The sequence below is a fragment of the Trachypithecus francoisi genome, unplaced genomic scaffold, assembly GCF_009764315.1.
Source record: "Trachypithecus francoisi isolate TF-2019V2 unplaced genomic scaffold, Tfra_2.0 Lachesis_group10, whole genome shotgun sequence".
Lineage (NCBI taxonomy): Eukaryota > Metazoa > Chordata > Mammalia > Primates > Cercopithecidae > Trachypithecus > Trachypithecus francoisi.
In genome coordinates this window covers 47,161,551-47,183,938 of record NW_022681455.1, presented here as the reverse complement: position 1 = coordinate 47,183,938, position 22,388 = coordinate 47,161,551, and the positions used below count along the sequence as shown (strand labels likewise).

General features: G+C 40.7%; 1 protein-coding gene across 1 annotated transcript in view; it reads left to right on the top strand.

The window, feature by feature from the left end:
* The window catches only part of ADGRF1 (adhesion G protein-coupled receptor F1), a 49,842-nt gene that overhangs the window by 3,818 nt on the left and 23,636 nt on the right, over nucleotides 1-22,388 (top strand). Inside the window, exons 2-8 of the mRNA XM_033217391.1 lie at nucleotides 413-476; nucleotides 1,967-2,043; nucleotides 14,993-15,103; nucleotides 16,335-16,392; nucleotides 18,102-18,248; nucleotides 19,986-20,159; nucleotides 22,158-22,258. Coding sequence (XP_033073282.1) covers nucleotides 15,035-15,103; nucleotides 16,335-16,392; nucleotides 18,102-18,248; nucleotides 19,986-20,159; nucleotides 22,158-22,258 — 549 coding nt within the window. The 5' untranslated portion in view covers nucleotides 413-476; nucleotides 1,967-2,043; nucleotides 14,993-15,034. The remainder of the gene's footprint in view (nucleotides 1-412; nucleotides 477-1,966; nucleotides 2,044-14,992; nucleotides 15,104-16,334; nucleotides 16,393-18,101; nucleotides 18,249-19,985; nucleotides 20,160-22,157; nucleotides 22,259-22,388) is intronic.

The window sequence follows — 22,388 nt, the reverse complement described above, 5'->3', positions numbered from 1 at the left end:
GCTTCAACTCCTCACCATCTTAAACTCCACACTAGTTGGTCATTTTAACTGTTTGCACCCAATTCCATGGCCACTTTCTTGCCCTAGTGATTAGTAGATTATCAATTCCTTTTTATAAACACATTCCTACTAGGATGTCAGTGAATTACTATAAACACTTGCAATTTAATATAGACAGTAGGAAAGGTGTGGCCCTGAACTGAGAAGATGGTATCTCTCATCTTAAAACTTCAGACATTGAACCTACTGAGTAACAGTGTGTATTTCTGGAAGTCTTTAACCTTTTGGAATGGAAATTTGGTCTCCAGTTATAATTAATGGACTGTAAAACAGGCAAAACCCTGCAGAAAACAAGCAGAAGGAGAATGGAATTAACTCAACTAAATTATGAGATTAACTTTTTTCCACCCAGGCTGATGGGGGACAAAGGAACAATGGTTGAAGCTTGAGTCTACCTGACAATCCGAGTTTGTCAGGTCAGCCCCATTCTCTTGATAATTTTTTCAGTGGGCTAGACCTAGACCCAATCATAATGAGTATAATATGGATCAGTGGCCCAGCTGGTCTGGAAGACATGTGGGTCATACGGGGTTTAGGCCCACATGGCACTAAAGGTCTTCAGCGTGCAATTAGAAGTTCAAATGTTGATGGGAATATTGTTAACTCTAAAAAAGATGTTTCTATTAGAATTTACTTACTCTTTCATGAAAACATAGATGCTTCCTCTTTTCCAATTGTGAGAACAATGTACCTGACTAGCTTTCCCTTTTCTTTAACTGTTAGGAAGTTCTGTCCCTAGAGATAAGTTTCAAATTTATGAAACAATAATTTCAGGGATTATTATTTGCATTACTTTTCTTAATTGACTCTTTAGTTTTATAGTTTCCTTTTTTATAGTTTATATAGAGCTTTTATCATGATTTTAAAATTGTTAATTCTCACACTATTTTATTTTGTGCATTAACATTGTAAGCCAGCTCAAGTCATTTGTAAAATGTGGAATGCTTAAAGGAAACAAAAGAAAATTAATAAATTAACTGAATTCAGAGATATCCTTTGCTTTCTTTTCAGTGGCATTTTTGAGAATTAACATATTATTATCCCCTTCATTATTTCATAACAGAATGACAAATTGCTAATTTAGATGTGGTTGTTAGTTGCTCATTACCTTGACCAAAAGTAATTTATGAGCCAATGTGGCTAAAGATACAGCACATAAGAATCTTGACCTTTCACAGTTTTCAAACTGGATGACTCCTTGGAAAGAAAACAAATCTTTACTAAAGAAGTTAATCAGGTTTCACTCTACGTTTTCTAAGGACAAAGAACACACTGAAAGCATTCACCTCAGCATCCACCCTGTTGCTGTCTTTTGCCACAGCTCCTTTGGTACTATCCCACCCAGAAGTCTGAGGTTGTTTTATCTGGGAAACTAGCTAGTTGATTCTTTAGCCTTAAATGAAAAAGTTGGAAAAGGAAAAACAATATCTACTCTTATTTACTGCTCCACAGGAATTACCCACCTGTCCTCATTGGAATTATGCATGAAGGGCTGCATTCCTTCAGCTTTATAGAGTATGACCCAGTGTGTTCAGAGGCTGGACGGGAAGTTTTGATGGAGTAGCATTTTGTAGCAAACCGATCTAGGGCAAAAGTGTTTCACATTCCCCTAGAGCTTTTCTCTCCCATTTCCCTTCTGTGATTTCAGACACCCATCTATGTTTGCTGGGAGAATCATTAAGTCTTGAGCTCTGCGCTCCTTCCTCTTACCAGACCTAATAGTGACTTTAAGGTGGAGGGGAGTTAGCAGAAAAGTATATTGTTTCCGTCTTGAAGGGGGTGTGTCCCAGGCTTGTCTACCTGCACAGACCATAATGTGTGCCAGGAACTGCTGATGGATCAGTGAGCCTGTGTTCACACCAGTGAGCTGCTGTTGCTCAGATACTAATACTTTCTTTCCAAACAGCATAAGAAGTAATTGAGTCACAAGTACACTGAAGGAAGGGCTCCCTCGAGCTGTGGCGTGAAGAGAGAAATCACCAGGTAAGCCCAATAACTGTACTTTGATTACTAAGAACGTGTATTACTATGACCAATACTACCTGTTAGTCTGAGATTATTTTTTCTCTCCTTGAAAAAAAATTCTGATTTCAATATCTCATTTCCCAAAGATGGTTAATTAAGGGAACAGAGCTGAAAAAACAATGAGCAGAAACAACAGATTTCAATCTGCTTACTAACTATAATGAGGTGATTAGCTGAGGCTCAAGCTCCAGATTATCTGACTCGAAGCACACTCTTCCCTCTGTGAAAACGCAGGACCCCCATTCTTCTGCTGTGCCAGGGAGGTAGATTGACTAGAATAAAATGGGCTCCACCAAAGATCGGTCATATGGTTTTCACTAATTCATAATACATTAACCATAGCAATCTCTTAAAATAAAATTGCGCTTGAGAGAATTAAGCTTATTTTTCCTTTAGGGTGAATTAGTTGAAGCTTTGCCTGAATCCATATGTACCCAGGAAGTCCTTATCAATTTAACTCCTTTCCAGGACTCCAAAAAACCCTAGAATTGACTAATCATTTCTCCTGCTACATCCCCAAGTAAATATACAATGACACACTGTATTTTCTTAGTAGCTGCCTTGAAAATATATAATTTTTCTTTTCTCTTTTCTTTGTTTTCATGAAAAATCCATTTATGTAAACCTGATAGCCTATGTAATACGCCATGCCAGAGGCTACATAAAGGAAAGACACTGAAGGAGGAATAGAAACCAGGTCAAAGTGGGAGAGGCATAGAGAAGTGATGAACTTGACTTTTTCGTGCTGAGATCCATTAAGCTCAACTTGATAATAACATTCATGGGCTGGAGATTACAAGCAGAGGCGAGAATAACAAAAAATAAACAAAAGTACATCCTTTAATATGTTAGAATATTAACACAAGCCTTCTATTATGTTCTGTTTTCATTAAGAAAACACCACTCATTATCTAACCATAACCCAAATTGACAAGTGTTCTAATAATGGTCCCGTAATACTTTATTCAACCATTGACAAGTAGTAAAACATTGAGCAAATTATTTAGTTGTCTTGTCCTGGTTATTTCATTTGTAAAATGGTGCCAATAAGCATTAAGATTGGAAATAGGAGTGTATGCCTGTGGAGTCTGACAAGCTCAACTTGCAAACTCACCTTTTGTGCATAACCGTAAGCTGACGTGAATTATTGATGGATGCCTCGTATGTCTTGCTTTTCCAAAAGGAGAGTAAATTTCTTAAAAAACAGGGACAATGTCCCCATAACAGGGTCTGTCTGTTGCTGGGCTGAGGGCAAGGAAAGCACCATACTTTCACAACAATGCGCTTTCTGATGTCTTTCATTACACAACTAAAGGAATGCAAACATCTTCTTTAAAAAAGTAAATGAACGCATTCATTCAAATTAGGATATAAGTAAATGATTTTAGTGCTTTGGCTGAGAGTAAGTAAAGTAAAAACTGGAAGAAGCAAGAGCGTACTGGATATCTGAGGGCATTCGCAGTGGTAGGGGTGTGCGTCACAAGGGTGCACAACTCAGAAAGTAGGGGAGTGGCATCCCCAGGACAAGTGTCACTGAATTCACAATTTTGCTTAAGGAAAATTGTGCTTATGAAACTGTTGTGTAACCTACCTAATCTAAATGTTTATATTTGTAACTTTCAAAATATTTTGCCTAGTTTTATTTTACTTCATTTTATTTTATTGTATTTTTTGAGACAGAGTCTCGCTCTGTCGCCCAGGCTGGAGTGCAGTGGCGCGATCTCGGCTCACTGCAAGCTCCGCCTCCCGGGTTCAAGCCATTCTCCTGCCTCAGCCTCCGGAGTAGCTGGGACTACAGGCTCCCGCCACCACGCTGGGCTAATATTTTGTATTTTTAGCAGAGACAGGGTTTCACCGTGTTAGCCAGGATGGTCTCGATCTCCTGATCTCCTGACCTCGTGATCCTCCCACCTCGGCCTCTCAAAGTGCTGGGATTACAGGCGTGAGCCACCGCACCCAGCAACCTGACTTTCTTTTTAATGTTCTTTGGCAGGGAACACCCATCGCTTGTAAAGAAGGGGAAACGCTGTTGCCAAATACGTATGTCTTGGGATTTTCCTAAATTGTGTTTGTCTTAGCAGAGTAGTGCTCACAAGATTTCAAGGTCTTCAGAGTTCTTGACTGGATAGATACATGGTTTTATTTTATTTATTTATTTATTTTTGAGACAGAGTCTCTGTTGCTCAGGCTGGAGTGCAGTGGCACAATCCCGGCTCACCTCAACCTCTGCATCCCAGGTTCTAGCAATCCTCCTGTCTCAGTCTCCTGAGCAGCTGGGATTACAGGCGTCTGCCACAACGCCTGGCTAATTTTTGTATTTTTAGTAGAGACAGAGTTTCACCATGTTGGCCAGGCTCTTCTCAAACTCTTGACCTCAAGTAATCCACCGGCCTTTGCCTCCAAAAGTGCTGGGATTATAGGCGTGAGCCACCACGCCCAGAGATACATGGTTTTAATAGATGTGAAAACAATTTAGAATCTTGGAGGGATAGTACTAAAGGCCTATGGCATCGTGATCTGAAACATACCCTCTTCCATGCACAGCTGGGTTGAAGCCTTGATAAACTCACCCCGTAGTACACAAAACCACTAAGGAAGGGAAGCCTTCTTATCACATCCCCTCCCCAATAAGCCACAGATAATCTCATAGAGGCTCCTGGTCAGTGGCTGATGGAAACTGGGAGCTGGCATGTTGAGAATGAAAATTCATAGGAATTAATAATAGAAGTGGAAAATGTCCTAGCATTTCACAGAGTTAAAATAAATTTCCTATGTGTAGTCAGTTGAATAAATAAAATGCAGAGATGAACAGCAATGAGGTATGCACTCCTAAAACTGCAAACTCTAGTTAACGTTTTATTGATGAGCGTTATCAGATCCTCATGGTGTCTTGGTTTCAGTGCAAATGTCAGTTTTTAATCTCCAGAGGTCCACAAATGTAAAGACTTTAAAGTCTTTAAGATAATTTTCTTATTCTTTTCTTCTTTCTCGGAAGACAAAACTTTAAAACCTGATAAGAGTTTCTTTACTGTTTTGAGATAAGCAGATATTTATTATACATTTGTGAAGTTGAGACAGCCTGTCACAATACAACAGATTCACACCTGCAAAGTTCTGGGTAAAGAGAATTTGTGTTAAGCAGATTATATTTTCCATAAGCACCTTTTACGCTTGTGTTTGTGCTGCATGCAGAATGGTTCTACTTGGAGACTTCCCTATACTTAACCTCTTAAAGAATCAAGCTAATTATTTCTGATAAGACACTTAATGATATATTTCTTAGGCATATCATACTCTTTTATGTTGTTGACCAATGTATCAATTAAGCAGGCAATTGGTAAAAGATGTAGATATGGCATAATTTAAAAAATATATTTAGGTCAGAATTTTATAGGAAAAGGTGGGCCTCATTAAACAAACTTACAGCTCGATAGGGGGAATAAATTACGGTGTTCTATACCACTGCAGAATGATTATAGTTAACAGTAATATATAGTTTCAAATAACTAGAAGGAGAATATTCAATGTTCCCAACACAAAGAAAGATAAATGTTTGAGATGATGGATATGCTAATTACCCTGATCTGATCACCATATATTATATATATATCAAAACATCACTAGGTACTCTATAAATGTGTACAATTATTATTTGTCAATTAAAAATAAAATTTAAAATAAATAAATAAAATTGATGAAGAATTATCAAGGTGGTCTAGATAAAAAATGGTTTCATTGGGAAATACAGTTGACAAAATTGGCTATTCACTTGGAGGAAATGAAAGGAAATCTGAAAACCTAAATAAATTCCAGAAGGATTGAAGATTTACTTATTTCATCCCAAAACCTAAATTAACTTAAGAAAGATTGAAGATTTAAGTGTATTAAAAATAATTTAAAGAACTGATGAAGTGTTAGACTAAAATGTAGAAGAATGTTTTCCAATCTTTTTACAGAAAACACATTCTTTGGCCGGACATGGTGGTTCACGCCTGTAATCCCAGCACTTCTGGAGGCTGAGGTGGGCCGATCACCTGAGGTCAGGAGTTTGAGACCAACCTGGCCAACATGGTGAAACTCTGTCTCTACTAAAAATACAAAAATAAGCCGGGCATGGTGACGTACACCTGTAGTCCCAGCTACTCCGGAGACCGAGGCAGGAGAATCGCTTGAACCCAGGAGGCAGAGGTTGCGGTGAGCCGAGATTGCACCACTGCACTCCAGCCTGGGTGACAGGGTGTGACTCTGTCTCAAAACATAAACAAGCAAACAAAACCACACATTGTTCACACAACCCCAAGTTTAAAATCCATAATGGGGCTGGGTGTGGTGGCTCATACCTGAAATCTCAACAGTTTGAGAGGTTGAGGAAGAAGGATCACTTGAGCCCAGGAATTCAAGACCAGTGTGAGCAGTACGTCGAGACCTTGTCTTTGCAAAAAAATAAATTAAAAAATAATTAGCTGGGTGTGGTGGTGCGTGCCTATAGTCTCAGCCATTCAGGAGGCTGAGACGAGAGGATCATTTGAGCCCAGGATGGGGCTGCGGTGAGCTATGATCACGGCACTACGCTCTAGCCTGGGCAGCAGAGTGAGACCCTGTCTCTAAATATAACTAAAAGTAAAAATGAATAAGTAAAATCCATAATGGAAAAGATTGACAGATGTGATTTCATGAACATTTTAATCTTTTGTGCAGAAGAAAATAATGCAAAAGATTTAAAGATGGACTATAAATCATGAGCAAATACCTATAATAGGAGTGACAAAGACAAAAGAGCTTCTAAAACACAATTTTTAAGAAAAAGATGAACACTCCAATAGATAAACTTAGGAAAATGACTTAAGTAGTCAAGCTGGAAAAAAATACAAATGGCCAGTAAATCTCTGAAAAATGCTTAAACTTACTAGTAATCAAACACAGGAAAATTAAAACAATAAGGCAAAAATTTTGCCTATCCATTTGGCAACATTAAAAAGATATTGTGGACAGAGTGATGAAACAGGCATTTCTGCAGCTTACCAGTGAGTGTAAATGGGTACAGGTTAGGAGGGCAATTTGACCATGTCTATAAAATCTCAAAATATATAAACCTTTGGAAGCAGCACTTTCCTTTTAACTTAGAAAAGTTAAAAGTTCAATTCTGGTTTACCTGGAATTCAGATGCGTGGAAGGAAGCTTAATAGAAGGGAAGTTTGAGGGCAGACTGTGGGAGTTCAAAACTGCGATGATCTTGAGTTTGCTTTTCATTCTGTATGGTGTAGAATCTGGATGGTTTCTGAGGATGACTTGATGTGATATTTTCAGGCTAGGTGGAATGCCAGTCAACTGGTTCTATTTCTAGAAGAATCATCTGGGGAATATGATTTTAAAAGTTAGTTTTACTTTTTAAGAAAATCACGATGAAAATACTATTCATATGTAAAGGGAAATGTAAAGAATTAGGGGGTTTTGGCAGGTTTGAAACAATGAAGATTTATCAGTGTAAGCATGGAATGAGAAGTAGGAGAAGTGTGTTTTACTCTTATTTAAAATAGATCACCCAAGAAGAGTTTGTAACATCTTTAATTTGACCATTCGTATATAAAGATCCCACAGAGCCTACTCTGCAGGGGTTTTCCAGCAGGCCTGATCATTTGTGTTTCCATCCTTAGACACCTGACTCTCCTTAGATACCGAGGACAATCACGTTTATCAGGAAGATAGCTTGTTTTTTCTAGTGTAATGTCAACTTTTATTTTAGCGTGGGGGGTACCTGTGCAGTTTTGTTATATGGATAGTAGATTGTGTAATGTTGAGGTTTGGGGTGCAAATGATCCTGTCACCAGGTAGTAGCATAGTACCCAATACATAGCTGTTTTTTTGTTTGTTTGTTTTGTTTTGTTTTGTTTTTGAGACAGGTTCTTCTTCTGTCTCCCGCGCTGGAGTGCAGTGGTGCAATCTTGGCTCCCTTCAACCTTCGCCTCCAGGGCTCAGGTGACTTTCCCACCTCAGCCTCCCAAGTAGCTGGGACCACAGGTGCGCACCACCATGCCCGGCTAATTTTTGTATTTTTAGTACAGACAGGGTTTCACCATGTTGCCCAGGCTGGTCTCGAACTCCTGAGCTCAAGCAATGCACCAGCCTCCGTTTCCCAAATTGCTGGGATTATGGGCCTGAGCCATCGTGCCCGGCCCAATAGGTAGCTTTTCAGCCCTTTCCCCCTCTCCCTCTCTCTCTGCTCTGAGTCCCTAGTGTTGATTGTTTCCATCTTTATGTTCATATATACCCAGTGCTTAGCTGCCACTTATAAGTGAGAACATGCAAATTAACGCAGGAACAGGAAGATAGCTTTGAAATGTGTGTTCTTCTTTTTTCTGAAAAAAAGAATTGTTTATAAGGAACTCAGGTGGAGATCAAATTAACAATCATGATTTTATTAAAATTATGCCCCAAGCAACAAAAACTAACTGGCTCATAGTCAAAGAGAAATACTTGATTCTTTGGGCTGAGAAATTTAGGGAAATAGTTAACAAATTCTTTTTATTTAGAATTTAAATGTTACATTTTCATTTTCTGCAATTGTGAAATGAAAATAAATTCCACTTAACTTACACAATTGCCAAAATAATCAAATCAAAACATATTGAAAAGCACTTTGTAAATTAGAAGGAATTATTTTATTTCTTTTTTATGAGGTAGCTATCACCTCTCTGGAGTTCTGTTCAGGTACTTCTTAATTTTTAAAAGCAAACAATTCAAGAAGCTCAAATTATCTGGTCTTTCCTTTCTTTAAATGAAGTTGAGTAGAGGAGATGAGAAATAAGCCCTACCTAGGGATTCCAGGAAGACTGGGTCCTGTTACTAAGCTGAAATCTTGGCTAGAAGAAAGAGCTTGGCACCTTTTGTGGAATGCCATTAATCATCTTTTAAGGGCTTGGTGGTCACTCCTGCTGTACTGAACCACAAGCGGCTGGTGAACATCTTCAGTTACAAGGGATTGGAATAGAGCCAACCCATGAGGCTTGCAGCTAAGCCTTTTACAGTGGAAATGAGCTGGACTGGTCTTCTGTGGGAAATGAACCCTACTAGAATGCCAGGAGGCATATTGAGCAATGAGCTAAAAACAACAAATCATCCTGAGTGAAGCTCTTCTCAGATGCAAAGTGCAGACTAAATAGAAAAATAGAATCCTTGTTAGGAAGGAGCAGACAGCTGTGCTAGGCTGCAGGCACCAGCAGCAGGAGAAATACTCTTGAGCTGAATGAAGTTCTAATTAGTGGCAAAAGAAACACAAATTTATAAGCACATATCTCAATTCTGGGATGGGAAAGGATCAGATTTGGAGGTAGGGTCACAAACTGGACTCTGAAGGCACAACCAATCAATGAAACATAGGAGAGTTAAAATAGGGACCCCGGAACAGAGATTCTCGGTAACCCAGAAGTTTGCAGAAGTGAGTCTGGATTGTGGCTTTCGGAGTTTCTCTTGAGGCATGGAGCTACCATGCATGATAGGCGGGCATGACTATATTGTTAACAGCCAGTACATGGCACAATGCCTGGGAAATGGGAGGCTGTCAGTATACAGTATACAGTAGTTGAACAAATGCAAGTTTAGCAGATTGGTGAAGTGTCCTGGGGGAAGAGTGACTGAGCCAAGTAATTCTTTTTGTCCCCACCAGACTTATAATTCCAGAATTCTTAAAAATTATACCTCTGTTCTGAACCCAATAATTAAATTTTAGTAGGTTCTTAGCTCATCTCAAAAGATGTTCAAGAATTTAATAACCAGTTTGAGGAGAAAACAAGAATAAAGATAAGTAGAAATCGGTGTTCTTTCCAGGCTTTGGTTTGGTGACTGCTGACGTTGATAAAAGAACAATTACATAAGTAATCTACAAATAGAAGGTGGGGAATGGGTATGTAATAATGAAACCTGAATGTGAATAGATCTGAGCTCACTTTATTTTTCCCCTTACTGTATGAAAGAGGAAACCAAATCCACAGAGTTTTAACTTTCACAAATCCTCACAGAAGAGGTACAAACCTGAGGCTAGGGTGTAATTCATTCAGACCTCTTCCTGTTGTGTTGATAAACAGGAATGTGCTAAAACATGCTAAAATATAAAATGTGTCTAAAATTTTACTGTGCACACATGTATATAGACCTCCCCTGAGATTTTAAATGACTTTAAATTACTGTCCTTCCAGAGGAAGTTTGTCTCATTCATATAACTTACCAAACCTCCAAACATTTTTCCAAAGATGGAAGTGGCTATCTTTTCTGTCCTCCCACCTATTTTCTCAGCTGTCTTCTCCTCTATCTCTGTCCAGTTACAGAAACACAAAGGAGCTTTTCTCAAAGGCAAGTGGCCCAACAGTTCCTAGAAAAGATAGATGCTAATGAATATGTTATCAAAAACTGGTAAAATGAGAGGTAAAACAAAACCAAGGCTTTACAGGTCATCTGCCTAACTCTTTTTGAGTCATGATTTCTTTTAGACCCTATGTGGAGACCTGCTCTTTCCATCAATGTGTGTGTGCACATGGGCACATGTGAGGCCAAGATGGACAGGAAGGAGACAGCTCTACTGGGAATTCTATTTATAGAGAAAAAAACATAATCCCATAAATATTGATGCCAGAGAAACAGCGCAGAGTTCAACTGTGCCTAAGATTAGATTGTTGCCAAGAATGCTGGAAAGTATAGGTGTGAGCAGTTTCAACTAAGTCCGCTATTGATAAGGAGCCAGCTGTTGGCATAAATAAATGATATTTGCAGTCCATAAGTATATAACTGAAAGAATAGGGAGACAACAGCCAGCCCTCTCCAAAGGCATAATAGCAATTTCTAATGATTGTTCCCTGTCAACTGAAGGACAGGGAATGAACTCCCTGAATGAATTCAAGGAAGTGCGGGGTCGGGGGGTGTCCCACCATGGTCAAGCCTTCCCATTACTGGTCCCAGCAGCCATAGCACAAGGTGTGATGGAAACATGTCATACTCTAATGACAACAACAGCTCCTCATTGGTGGCAAGGACATAAGGATTCTGAGAATTTCTAAATAATCAGGACCATTCCAGCTTGGAAGGGAAGTGATGAAAATACCATGGGGTTTATGTTTAACAAAGGCGAAGTTCAGTGAGATTTATGAGGACCTCGCACACACACAGCAATCTCTGACATCCTTGCTGCTGTGGACCCTCCTTTGAGTCAGATAATTCAATTACTGTAAAAATGTACTTTTATTGCTTCGAAGTTGGGATCCCTCCATTTCCAGAGTGGCGGGAATCAGTTAACCCAACTGTCCTTTTTTTTTTTTTAATAAGTTAATTTGACTCAGAATTGAAGTCAAATTCTGACACAATCCAGCAAGTAACTATACAAGCTGATGGTAAGGTTGAAATACTAGGCACCACTCTGGATACTTTACTTGCAAATTACTCATTCAATTCTCCTAAGAGCCCGTGAATTAAATACTATTTTCCCCATATTCTTGATGAGTAAACCAAAGTATAGAAAACTTAAGACAATTCCAAAGGGCATCCAGTTGATAAATGTCAAAGCTGAGAACGGGACCCTGGCTAGCGCAGCTACAGAGCCCGTTTTCACCTATGTGCCTTGAGATTTCATTTTTTCCCACCTTTAACTAGTTGTCAAATACAGGGTGTCCAGTTAAATTTGAATTTCAGATAAGAAACAAATAATTTTAGACAACAAATAATGTTGCAAATATTGCACAGGGGCATACTTCACTACAAAAATTCATTGTTTATTTGAAATTCAAAATTTTGAGGATATCTTGTGTTTTTACTTCCTAAACCTTACAACTGTATCCCAGAGGGAGCTATATGCACCAAGGAAGCAAAGAAAACAATTTTGATTCGCTTGAGCTTTGGTTTCAAATCCCAGAGTAGAACTCCTATCACAGGACTAGACTAGGTAGAGAAATCTTTATTTTTTATTTTATTTTTATTGTTATAAGGATGGAGGGTAGCAGAGTGGAGGCCGCAGGCGCCACAACCTCTCCCTCTGCCACTTCTCTCTGGATAAATCGTTTTCCCTATACTTAAAACAGTCTAGAGTAACAGCTCTCAAACTTGCCTGGATGTGAGCATTGCTTGTCTAGCTTTAATAATACACATGGGCTGGCCTGGCATGGTGGCTCATGCCTGTAGTCCCTCTTTGGAGGCTGAGGTGGGAGAATTGCTTAAGCCCAGGAGTTTAAGAAAACTTGGACAATATAGTGAAACCTTGTCACTACAAAAAAATTAAAAGAATTAGCCTGTAGTCTCAGCTATTAGGGAGGCTGAGGTGGGAGGATCACTTTTGCCCAGGAGGTCAAGGCTGCAGTGAGCCATGACTACACCACTGCACTTCCAGCCTGGGTGACAGAGCAAGAACATGTCTCCATAATCATAATTATAATTATAATATACAGAGCTGGGCCTGAGCTGTCCAAGATTTAGTAGGTTTAGGGTGAGATGGGGACACCCACATTTTCTAATGAGCTCCTAAATGTTTTCTCCTTTCCTTCTCTTCCCTCCCTTCCTCACTCGTCTGAAACTCTGACTCTAAGCTACAGTTTGCCATCTGTAGCAAGTCCAAGGATGCCAGAATGTATCTCTAGGGTGGGAGAAGAGGGAATAAAGAGGTGGGGTCTATGAGAGAGGGCTTTTCCACAATGCCCAGAGCTGTCTTCAGGCCTTCTCAAGCTGGCTTTACAGCCTCAGGCCTGGGCTACATGTATGAGAAAGATTTTTCAGAGTGGGATGAGGAGGTGAGAGAGAGTGAGCCTGAGAGCCTTATGCAGGCCAGGTCTCCCATTTGGAAGCAGGCTCTGGCACAAAGAGGCAAAACGGATCACACCGCAGGCACCAAGACTGTTATCCCATTTGAAAGCTCCAGCCCTATAAACTGTGACCCAAATAGTTCCCGAGAATTCAAATAAAATATCCTTCCCTAGAAGTGAAGAAAAAGTGGCCGGGCATAATGACTCACACCTGTAATCCCAGCATTTTGGGAGGCCGAGGCAGGCAGATCACTTGAGGTCAGGAGTTTGAGACCAGCCTGACCAACATGGTGAAAACCCATCTCGACTAAAAATACAAAAATTGGCCAGGCATTGTGATGGGTGCCTGTAATCCCAGCTCTCATGAGGCTGAGGCAGGAGAATCGCTTGAACCTGGAAGGTGAAGGTTGCAGTGAGCTGAGATCATGCCACTGCACTCCAGCCTGGGCAACAGAGTGAGACTCCATCTCAAAAAAAAAAAAGTGAAGAAAAAGTGGAAAAGGGGCTGGAAGGGGCGCAACGCCCCTCTGCAATGTGACTGTGCTTCATGAGGGTATTGCAAAATCAATTTAGTAGAATATAACAATTTACTAATAAAAATGAAATAAATAAAATAAAAACAAGTAGAAAATATCCAAGGTACACACACACACACACACACATTCATGTTATAACATATCTTTCTTTCTATGGGATTCTGTCAAGAAAGTTTGTAAAACACTGCTCTAGAGACAAATATTCATCACTTTTAGAAAGCAGAAACACAGGCAGGAAGGAATAGAACTCAGAGCAGACAAGCTGTGGGGAAACAAGACCCTAAAGAGTAATCTAGAGCTCAGGCTGCTGCCAAAGAATTTTAAAGCAACAGATTTACAAGGAGTCTTTGGTAAACAGGAAGATGGGGCATAAGAGGACCATTCATCCAAAAGGAGAAGGTAAATTCAAGAGCTGTACGTGTCACATTGCCTGTTTTTCATGCTGCCCCAGAAAGACCTAGAAAAGGTCTCTGCTGAAACATAGGCCACCTCTGTGGTAGTTCTTCCCTGTCTCTAATGCCTTTCCTCTGCTTTTGAGATCAGAGGGCAGTGTGGGGTGGCACTGGAGAGACGGCAGCATTTGTATGAAGTTTAAGCACACCCAGGAAGCAAGGTAAGGGCTGGATGGAGAGCCCAACTTTGTGTACTCCGGACTGCTAAGCAAGGACAATTATTCCAGGGGAAGACTTTTGAGTTCGGGAGTCAAACTTTTTCACCTTCTCCTGTGAGATGTAAAAGAAACATTGAGAGGTCAGAAGAAGGTATTCCTTTAAGTTCTATCAATGCCGTGCAGTAAAACTTAGCAATGATGTAAGCGTCCTGTGTTGAGCTACCCAATACGGTAGCCCCTAGCCACATGTGGCCCCTGAGCACTGGAAATGTGGTCAACGTGATTGAGCAACTGAATTTTAAATTTAATTTAATTTTAACTGTCATTCATATTTAGATAGCCACATATGGCTAGTGGCTACTGTATTAGACAGAACAATTCTAACATTTTGTGATTTTTTTTGATGCAAAATAACCTGGGTATAAGTGATTAATCTTGTGACCAGGTCTAGGTACTGAGTTTTATCTAAATTATTTGAGATAATCATAAACTCAAGGACATCTTTTAGCTGATTGTATCTACTATGAAAAAGGAAGTTTGCTGGATTGATTCATTATTATTTATGTGCTTAAACACTCAAATTGTATCCTGGTATTAATGGTTTAAAGAGTCTTTGGTTATTTAATGTTTTTCTTTCCCGAAATGAAAAGGAAACTTCCGTGAAATATAAAAGACTGGTGTTAAATGCACCTAGTTGCAATGTTAAGCAAGTCATGATTTAAAAGCAGCCTGTGTTTAGTCAGATACCATCACCTGGAAGACAGCTCTAGGGCAGTTTTCTAATAAGTCTGTAAAGGTGGAAATTTACTACGCCTGCAGTGGGAGCAGAAGTCATGATGTCACAGGTTCCGTGAAGTGGAAACACAATCAGACACCCAGGGGCTCGGATCAGCTCCATGGGGCCCCACCACTGTGTGCATTTTTACATTTTGGCTTGAATTTCTTGTTTTTATGTCTCTACCTTACCTGATACCCTGCTTGTTTCGCACAGACTATGCACCCGACTGCTGCTGCTCAGTCCAGGGAAAATGAAAGTTGGAGTGCTGTGGCTCATTTCTTTCTTCACCTTCACTGATGGCCACGGTGGCTTCCTGGGGGTAAGTTGGTGCTATATCTCATATCTCTTCTCAACTATCTCTCCTCTCTCCTTCTGGCATTTTTAGAACCCCTCACTCTTTAGGGGACTGCAACTGCATAATTTAATGTACTTGAGATCCAAAGTCCTGAGTTCTTGTTTCAACATGACCAACGTTCATTGTGTGGCCTTGGATAAGTAAGTCATTTCATCTCTTCGGAGTTTAGATGATCAAACTGCAAAAGGAGGACCTTTGATTAAACTACCTTAGAGATCTTTTCCAGTTCAACACATTTTCTACTATGGCTTTTTGGATGCAGAAAAGTCACATAGATGGACATTAGCAATCCTTAGACACTCTCTTCCCTATCTACACTCGTTTTCGTGATGCTTTCATCTAGGATCGTGGTTTTAATATTCTCTACGTGCTGATGACTCCCAGCTGTATAGCTCCATCTCAGACCTCTCCCCTGTCCACACTCACATGTCCATTACCTGCGTGTTATTTCCAGCTGGGCACCCAGTGGACCTCCGAACTTCATTTGCCCGAAATCGAATCCACTCCTTCTTGCCTGTCTCAGCAGGTGGTATCACTATCTTTCCAGCTACTTAGGCAAAAAAACCTTAAGAATCATGCTTGACTCTTCTCACATTCCATCTCTAAACCACTGGCATTACTTTTTAAGCTTTACCTTTAAAATATATCCAGAATTCAAAAACTTCTCACTACTTCCGTGGCTGCTACCTTGATCCACACCTTCATTGTCTTTCACCTGCATAATTTCAACAACCCCTGAAATACACTCATTGCTTCTGTGCTTATCTGTTCTTAGCAGGGCTTCAGGATTGAGCCTGCTACAAAGTAAGTTACAGCATGTCTTTCCCCTGTTCAAAGCTCCCCAGCGGTTTCTCATCTCACTCAAGGAAAAGATAAAACCCTTTCCGTGGCCTATAAAGGCCTGCACATCCTGCCTCCCCAGAGAACCTCTGACCCCACCTCCTGTGGCTCTCCTCTCTCTCTCCTCTCTCCACGGCTCTTGTGTCCTCATTCTGCCTTCACCTGCCAGGCATACTCTTACCCTTCAGGTGTTTGCTCAAAAGTTGCTCCAATGAGGCCTTCCCTGACCGCCTCTCCACCATCCCTGGCTTGGATTTTAGATTCATGATTTTAATTCATCTGGGAAACTCAGCGAGGCCTTATGAAGCACAACTCTTCAAAGTCTCACCATAACCGTTTGTTTTCTTTTTAACAGAGAAATGATGGCATCAAAACAAAAAGGGAACTCATTGTGAATAAGAGAAACCAACCAGGTGAGGCTCAGTCAGACAGCATGGTGTAGTGGATTTTGGTGTCAAGGGACCAGGCTTCTAATCCCAGCATTGCCTCTGACTGGTTGTATGATCCTAGGCATATTATTAAACATCCAAATATGTACAAGGAGAATGACAGTAATTCCTATGAGCAGGACATTTGTGAAGATTAAATAATATCATGAGAGCATAGTGTCTTACATCAGACCTGGCAAGTAGCTGTTCACACACGCCCTTTTCTTCTGTGCCTTGATTCTAACAATGTAATTAATGGCCATAGCTCCAGTCTAGAAATGAGTTGTGTTCTGAAATTTAGTTTGTGGATCTGATGTTTCTAGTGCTGAACACATTCCCTTATAGAAACAGTGATGCACATGTGGTTGTTAGGTTCCTGGATCAGTCCACAATAGCTTTTCTACCATGCAATGAGTCTACCATACAGCAATGTGCTAATAGTACCATAGCATCTACCACCATGCAAGGCTACACTTCTTTGGGAAAATGAAATCAAAATTTCAACTTGTAATGACATGAATACAATTTTCCTGACAGTAAAAATAACAATAAAAATATAGCAACTATTACTGGGATGTTACTATGTGGCAGGACTATTTGAAGTGCATTAGATGAATTAAACCCTCATACTGACCCTCTGAGTTAGGTACAGCAGTCATCTTTATTTTACAGATAGTGAAACTAAGGCACAGAACTAGCGGCAGGGACCAGGATTCAAATCCAGTCAATCTGGCTCCAGAACCAGTGCCATTAACCCCTGACGATGTGAGCAGGGCCACCCTTTTCCCTGTTCCCCACTCCTCACCTGCTTGGACAGTAGGAGTGGGACTAGCCTCAGCTCCCACCACTCAGAGAGGACTTCCAATGCCTGGGGAAGAGGCTCTAGTCTGTAAGGAGATGGGAGAGTAAGAGATGGGACTGAGGTGCAATGGTGTGGGATGTCGGGTCTTTCATAGGTGAGCCTTGGGGGACCTTGAAGCCCCTGGGAATTCCATGCCAAGTTTTATGTGAATGGACTTAAGTGAATTTTGGATGGGAGAAGACTCATAGGATTCCCCTCCTTTCCCTGTCAAAATCAGTTAATGGCTTTTCCTTGGGAAAAGAAAATGTGCTGTCCAGAAATGATGAGCTGGAGGTGAGGGTGGATCAAGCCTCAAGGGAAAGTTTAGATTTGTTTTGCTTTTGGATTTCATATAAATACCCAAACTCAGCTAACGAATGGAATATTTTCACAGGAGAAGAAAAGGCTCTTCGTGAGTGTGAGATTGAGGGGTCTTATATTGGAGATACTTCAAGGAGATCAGAGCTGGGGGCTGGGGAGGGAAGGTTGACTTGGATTTCCTCACCTCTTCCCCCTTCAGTCTCGATACCTGAAGCTTGACTGTGGGTGCGCCATGAGGAGCTGTATAACATTAAGAGAGTGATTCTGGGGAGGGACAGGCAGCACCGGGGCAGCTGGCCTGGCAGAAGTGAGAGGACAGACGTATATTTGGCATGTGTGGGAACCATTGGCTTGTGTTTATCCTGGGTATTCATTTCTAGTCCATGTTTGGATGAAAGGAACTCAAGAACAAGCAGCGTGGTAGAGTCCCTGACCTCCAGGCTGAATTTGATGATTGTTTCTCAGTCGCTTCCTCAGTAATAGTTTCCCCATGGACAGAAAAAAGGGTTTCTGACCCTCTTTCTCTCTTTAGGCCCAGTCCAAGAATATGAGCTGCTGCTTCAGGTGACCTATAGAGATTCCAAGGAGAAAAGAGATTTGAGAAATTTTCTGAAGCTCTTGAAGCCTCCAATATTATGGTCACACGAGCTCATGATTATCAGAGCAAAGGCTACCACATGTAAGTGTCTCTCAGTGACTGGATATGTAAATGGGGAAGGCGGGTGTATCAGTCAGGGTTATGCTATCAGGTTGGGTTATGCTGTGGAAGCAATCATCCCTACAATCTGTGATTTAAAAGAATAAATGCTTTATTTCTTCTTCATGCTACATGTCCATTGCAGATTGGCAGAGGGCTGTTTCTGTTGCCACCAGTACGCAGAGTGATGTATCAGACCCTATCTCATATATACCCATGCCAAATCAAAAATAAGTGAAACACTGGAGAGTTTTCCATAGGCAATTAAATTCTCTGACTCAGAAGTGACCACAGTAATTCTGCCCACAACTTATTGGTTAAAACTTGCTCCATGGCTCCACTTAACTTCAAGGGACTAGGATATGCAATCCTGTGTACCTGGAAGATGGCAAGAAATATTTGGCAAACAGCACTAATAAGCACAAAGGTGGGGTTCAGAGAAGTTAAATTATTGATCTAAAGCAGTGATTCTTAAAGCGTGGTCTCCAGGCTAGCAGTAGCAGCAGCAGCAGCATTAGGGAACTTAACAGAAATGCAAATTCTTCATTCATCTTGACTTAGAGGATCAGAAACTCCAGGGTGAGATCTTCCAGGTGATTCTGTTGTGCAATAAAGCTTGAGAACCATTTGCTGCACACTGTGCGTAGTTTCACAAAGGTGTCCGGTGACTTCACCCTGCTTTTTGATCTACTGAAAAAAAATGACTTCGGTGGGAATTTCAAGTGTAATAGAAGGGGGCAGGCATAGAGGATTGCTACTAGAGAAATTTTTCATCATGACTTTCCCCGAAAATGTTTCTCTGCCTTTGTCATCTTGCTTATAAGGCCTACCTGGGAGTGGTGGCAGGTGGATGGAAAGGAGTCTCCAATGAGATGGTGGTCAAATACCCTCCAGAATCCTTTAAATATCTCTCCTATTACAAATGTCCTCTTCTGCTTCTCTCTTCCATTGCAGTGGCTATGTATGGAGCATACATCCTTCTTTTGCATGCTAATCCCAGCCATTGTAGCTTTATGTTTGTTAGCTTTCTGATACCAACCTCACAATTTATTGAGTTGGACATTTCCTTACCTTAAATATATTGCCATCCTGGCTTCATCCTTCTGGCTTTTGGTGAGAAATATTACCATTATTTTACTTTTAATGGCAAAAAATTGCTATTACTTTTGCACCAATCAAATCCTTGGTCCAGATTCCATGTCAGAACTAAGGATCAGAAATCACTACTCAGGGCTGGGTGCAGCGGCTCATGCCTGTATTCCCAGCATTTTTGGAGGCCAAGGCAGGCAGATCACTTGAGCTCAGGAGTTCAAGACCAGCATGGCCAACATGACGAAATACTATCTCTACTAAAAATACAAAAATTAACCAAGCGTGCTGGTAATTCCAGGGGTGGTGGTAATTCCAGCTAATTACTTTAGCTGGTGGTGGAATTAATGCCTGTAATTCCAGCTACTCAGGTGACTGAGGCACAAGAATCACTTGAACTCAGGAGGCAGAGTTTGCAGTGAGCTGAGATCATACCACTGTATTCTAGCCTGGGCAACAAACCAAAACATACCACTGTATTCTAGCCTGGGCAACAAACCAAGACAAAACTCATAGAAGATGTGGGAAGTTAATCTGAAAAATAAACATATAAAAAATAAAATCACTGCTCATCAGTAGTCAGTTTATAAACCAGAATCCATGACACTGAGTTCTATTTTTTTTGTGCAGACTGCAACAGCCTGAATGGGATCCTGCAGTGTACCTGTGAAGATGGCTACACCTGGTTTCCTCCCTCGTGCCTTGATCCCCAGAACTGCTACCTTCACACGGCTGGAGCACTCCCAAGCTGTGAATGTCATCTCAACAATCTCAGCCAGAGTGTCAATTTCTGTGAGAGAACAAGTAAGCAACAAAGAATGCTCAGGCTGGGTCTTCTCCCACCCCAACATGCAACAGAGAAGGGGCTCTGGCTCATCGTCTTGCTAGTCACTGTTTGTTTACAGGGAGATTGAGGGACAGTGATTATATATTATGTTGGGCCTGGCTGGACACAGTGAGGGTTTTCATAGTACAGAAGATCCAGAAACACATGTGACGGTCACTTCAACCTTTAGGTCCATCCAGCTCAGCTCTGCAATCATATGATTCTATTGAGACTGAGGGAGAGTTGCTAAAATTCCAAAACGAGGAACTGCTTGAGTAAGCAACATTTGTCTTCCTACTCTCTTTTCACCTCTTTTGCCAACATCAATTTCAAGAAAAGGGAAGTCGAGAGATGTGAATGCAGGGAGGAACACATAGTGAATGATTCTACTAAAAGAAATGCTGTCAATTGTCAACAAATATGTGTACTGAATGCCTTGTTAAAACAAAACAAAAGCTAAAAGTCTAGCTTAGGAAACCAGCAGTAGCTGAGGGAGCTATGGCTAACTTGGGTTTCTGTTCAATGAAAGATGAGATGAGCCAAATGACACGGACTCCAGGGCATGAAGGACTTTAAAAAGCTCCTGCAATGATTACTTCAGTTAACTGGAAGCCCCAGATATTGATGGAACTGAGCAAAGAGTGAGCCTGAAATAGCCCAGCTTAATTGGGAATACTGGCTCTCCTTCCTGGGACTACAGCAATTCAGGTTATGGCAATACGTTACTTATTAAGCACCATCTTTACACCCAGATCAGAGGCAAATTCTAGGAGGACACAAAGAAGAATTTCTCTTGCTGTCTATGAATTAGGAGACTCGTTGGAGAGGCCAGGCTGTAATACAAGAAAGAAAAGAATGTCACTTCTTCAACAAATGTTGATGAAAGCCTGTGTTTTGAAAGATGGGCACAGCAGCTTACGCCTGTAATCCTAGCACTTTGGAAGATTAAGGCAGGCTGATTGCTTGAACTCAGGAAGAGTTCGAGACCAGCTTGGGCAACATGGCGAAAACGCAACTCTGCAAAAAATACAAAAATTAGCTGGGTGTAGTGGTGTGTGTCTGTAGTACCAGCTACTTGGGGGGCTGAGGGAAGAGGATTGCTTGAACCCAGGAGGTTGAGGCTGCAGTGAGCCAAGATCGTGCCACTGCACTCTAGCCTGGGTGACAAAAGTGAGACCCTGTCTCAAAAAGAAAGAAAGAAAGAAAGGGAAGGGAAGGGAAGGGAAGGGAAGGGAAGGGAAGGGAAGAAAAGAAAAAGATGGTCCATGTCTAATCCGTCTTTGAAAAATACCAAGCCGGATCAGACAGGGATGACACTTATGAGGAGCTTTCCACAGTACTGTGGAGATGTGCATAGATGAGACGTACACAAATCAATGTTTAGGAATATGTAAGAGGCTGGGAGGGAGATAGGGATAAAATACTGTAGGAATTTATAGGAGAGAAAAGACTCTGCATCTGAGGATTAGAGAAGACCTTTGTGGAAGAGATGACATTTGATTAGGTCCTGAATGAAAGATAAATGGGATTTGTCCACACAGAGAATTGTCCCAGTGCAGAGAAGTACTGGCAATGGGTAGGTAAGGAAGGTGTTGGAGTTAGCAAGTAGTATTGCTGTTACTGTCATCACTTATTTTTTAATAGGGACAATGCTTAAGCTTATTGCCTAGATGAAGATACATTTCAGTGTTCAGTGAATGCTTTTATTAGTGACACATGAGAGGCCACGCATTTACCTAGTTTTAAGATTGTCTTGATTAGCAGCACTTCCTTATTACTATTCCAAATCTGCAATAGAAAACTCTGGTTTTTATGTATGCATCCTGTGTTATTTTAGGTGAATATTTCTTATGAAAAAAATTTGAAACATCACTGTTGAATAGAAGACTCCGAATTGTACTTCTATAATTGTAGGCTGCTAATAAAATCAAGTTAGAAATATATTATATCTATAAACTTATTTTTATTTCCTACAGAGATTTGGGGCACTTTCAAAATTAATGAAAGATTTACAAATGACCTTTTGAATTCATCTTCTGCTATATACTCCAAATATGCAACTGGAATTGAAATTCAAGTAAGCTCTTTCTACTCATTATATAAGGAATTGTTTGCTACACTCAAGTTCAAATGTTTTCAATTCAGCATGTATATTTAATACATATTCTTAATTATTCATTTTCAGTGAGCTATTACAGAGCAGTTAT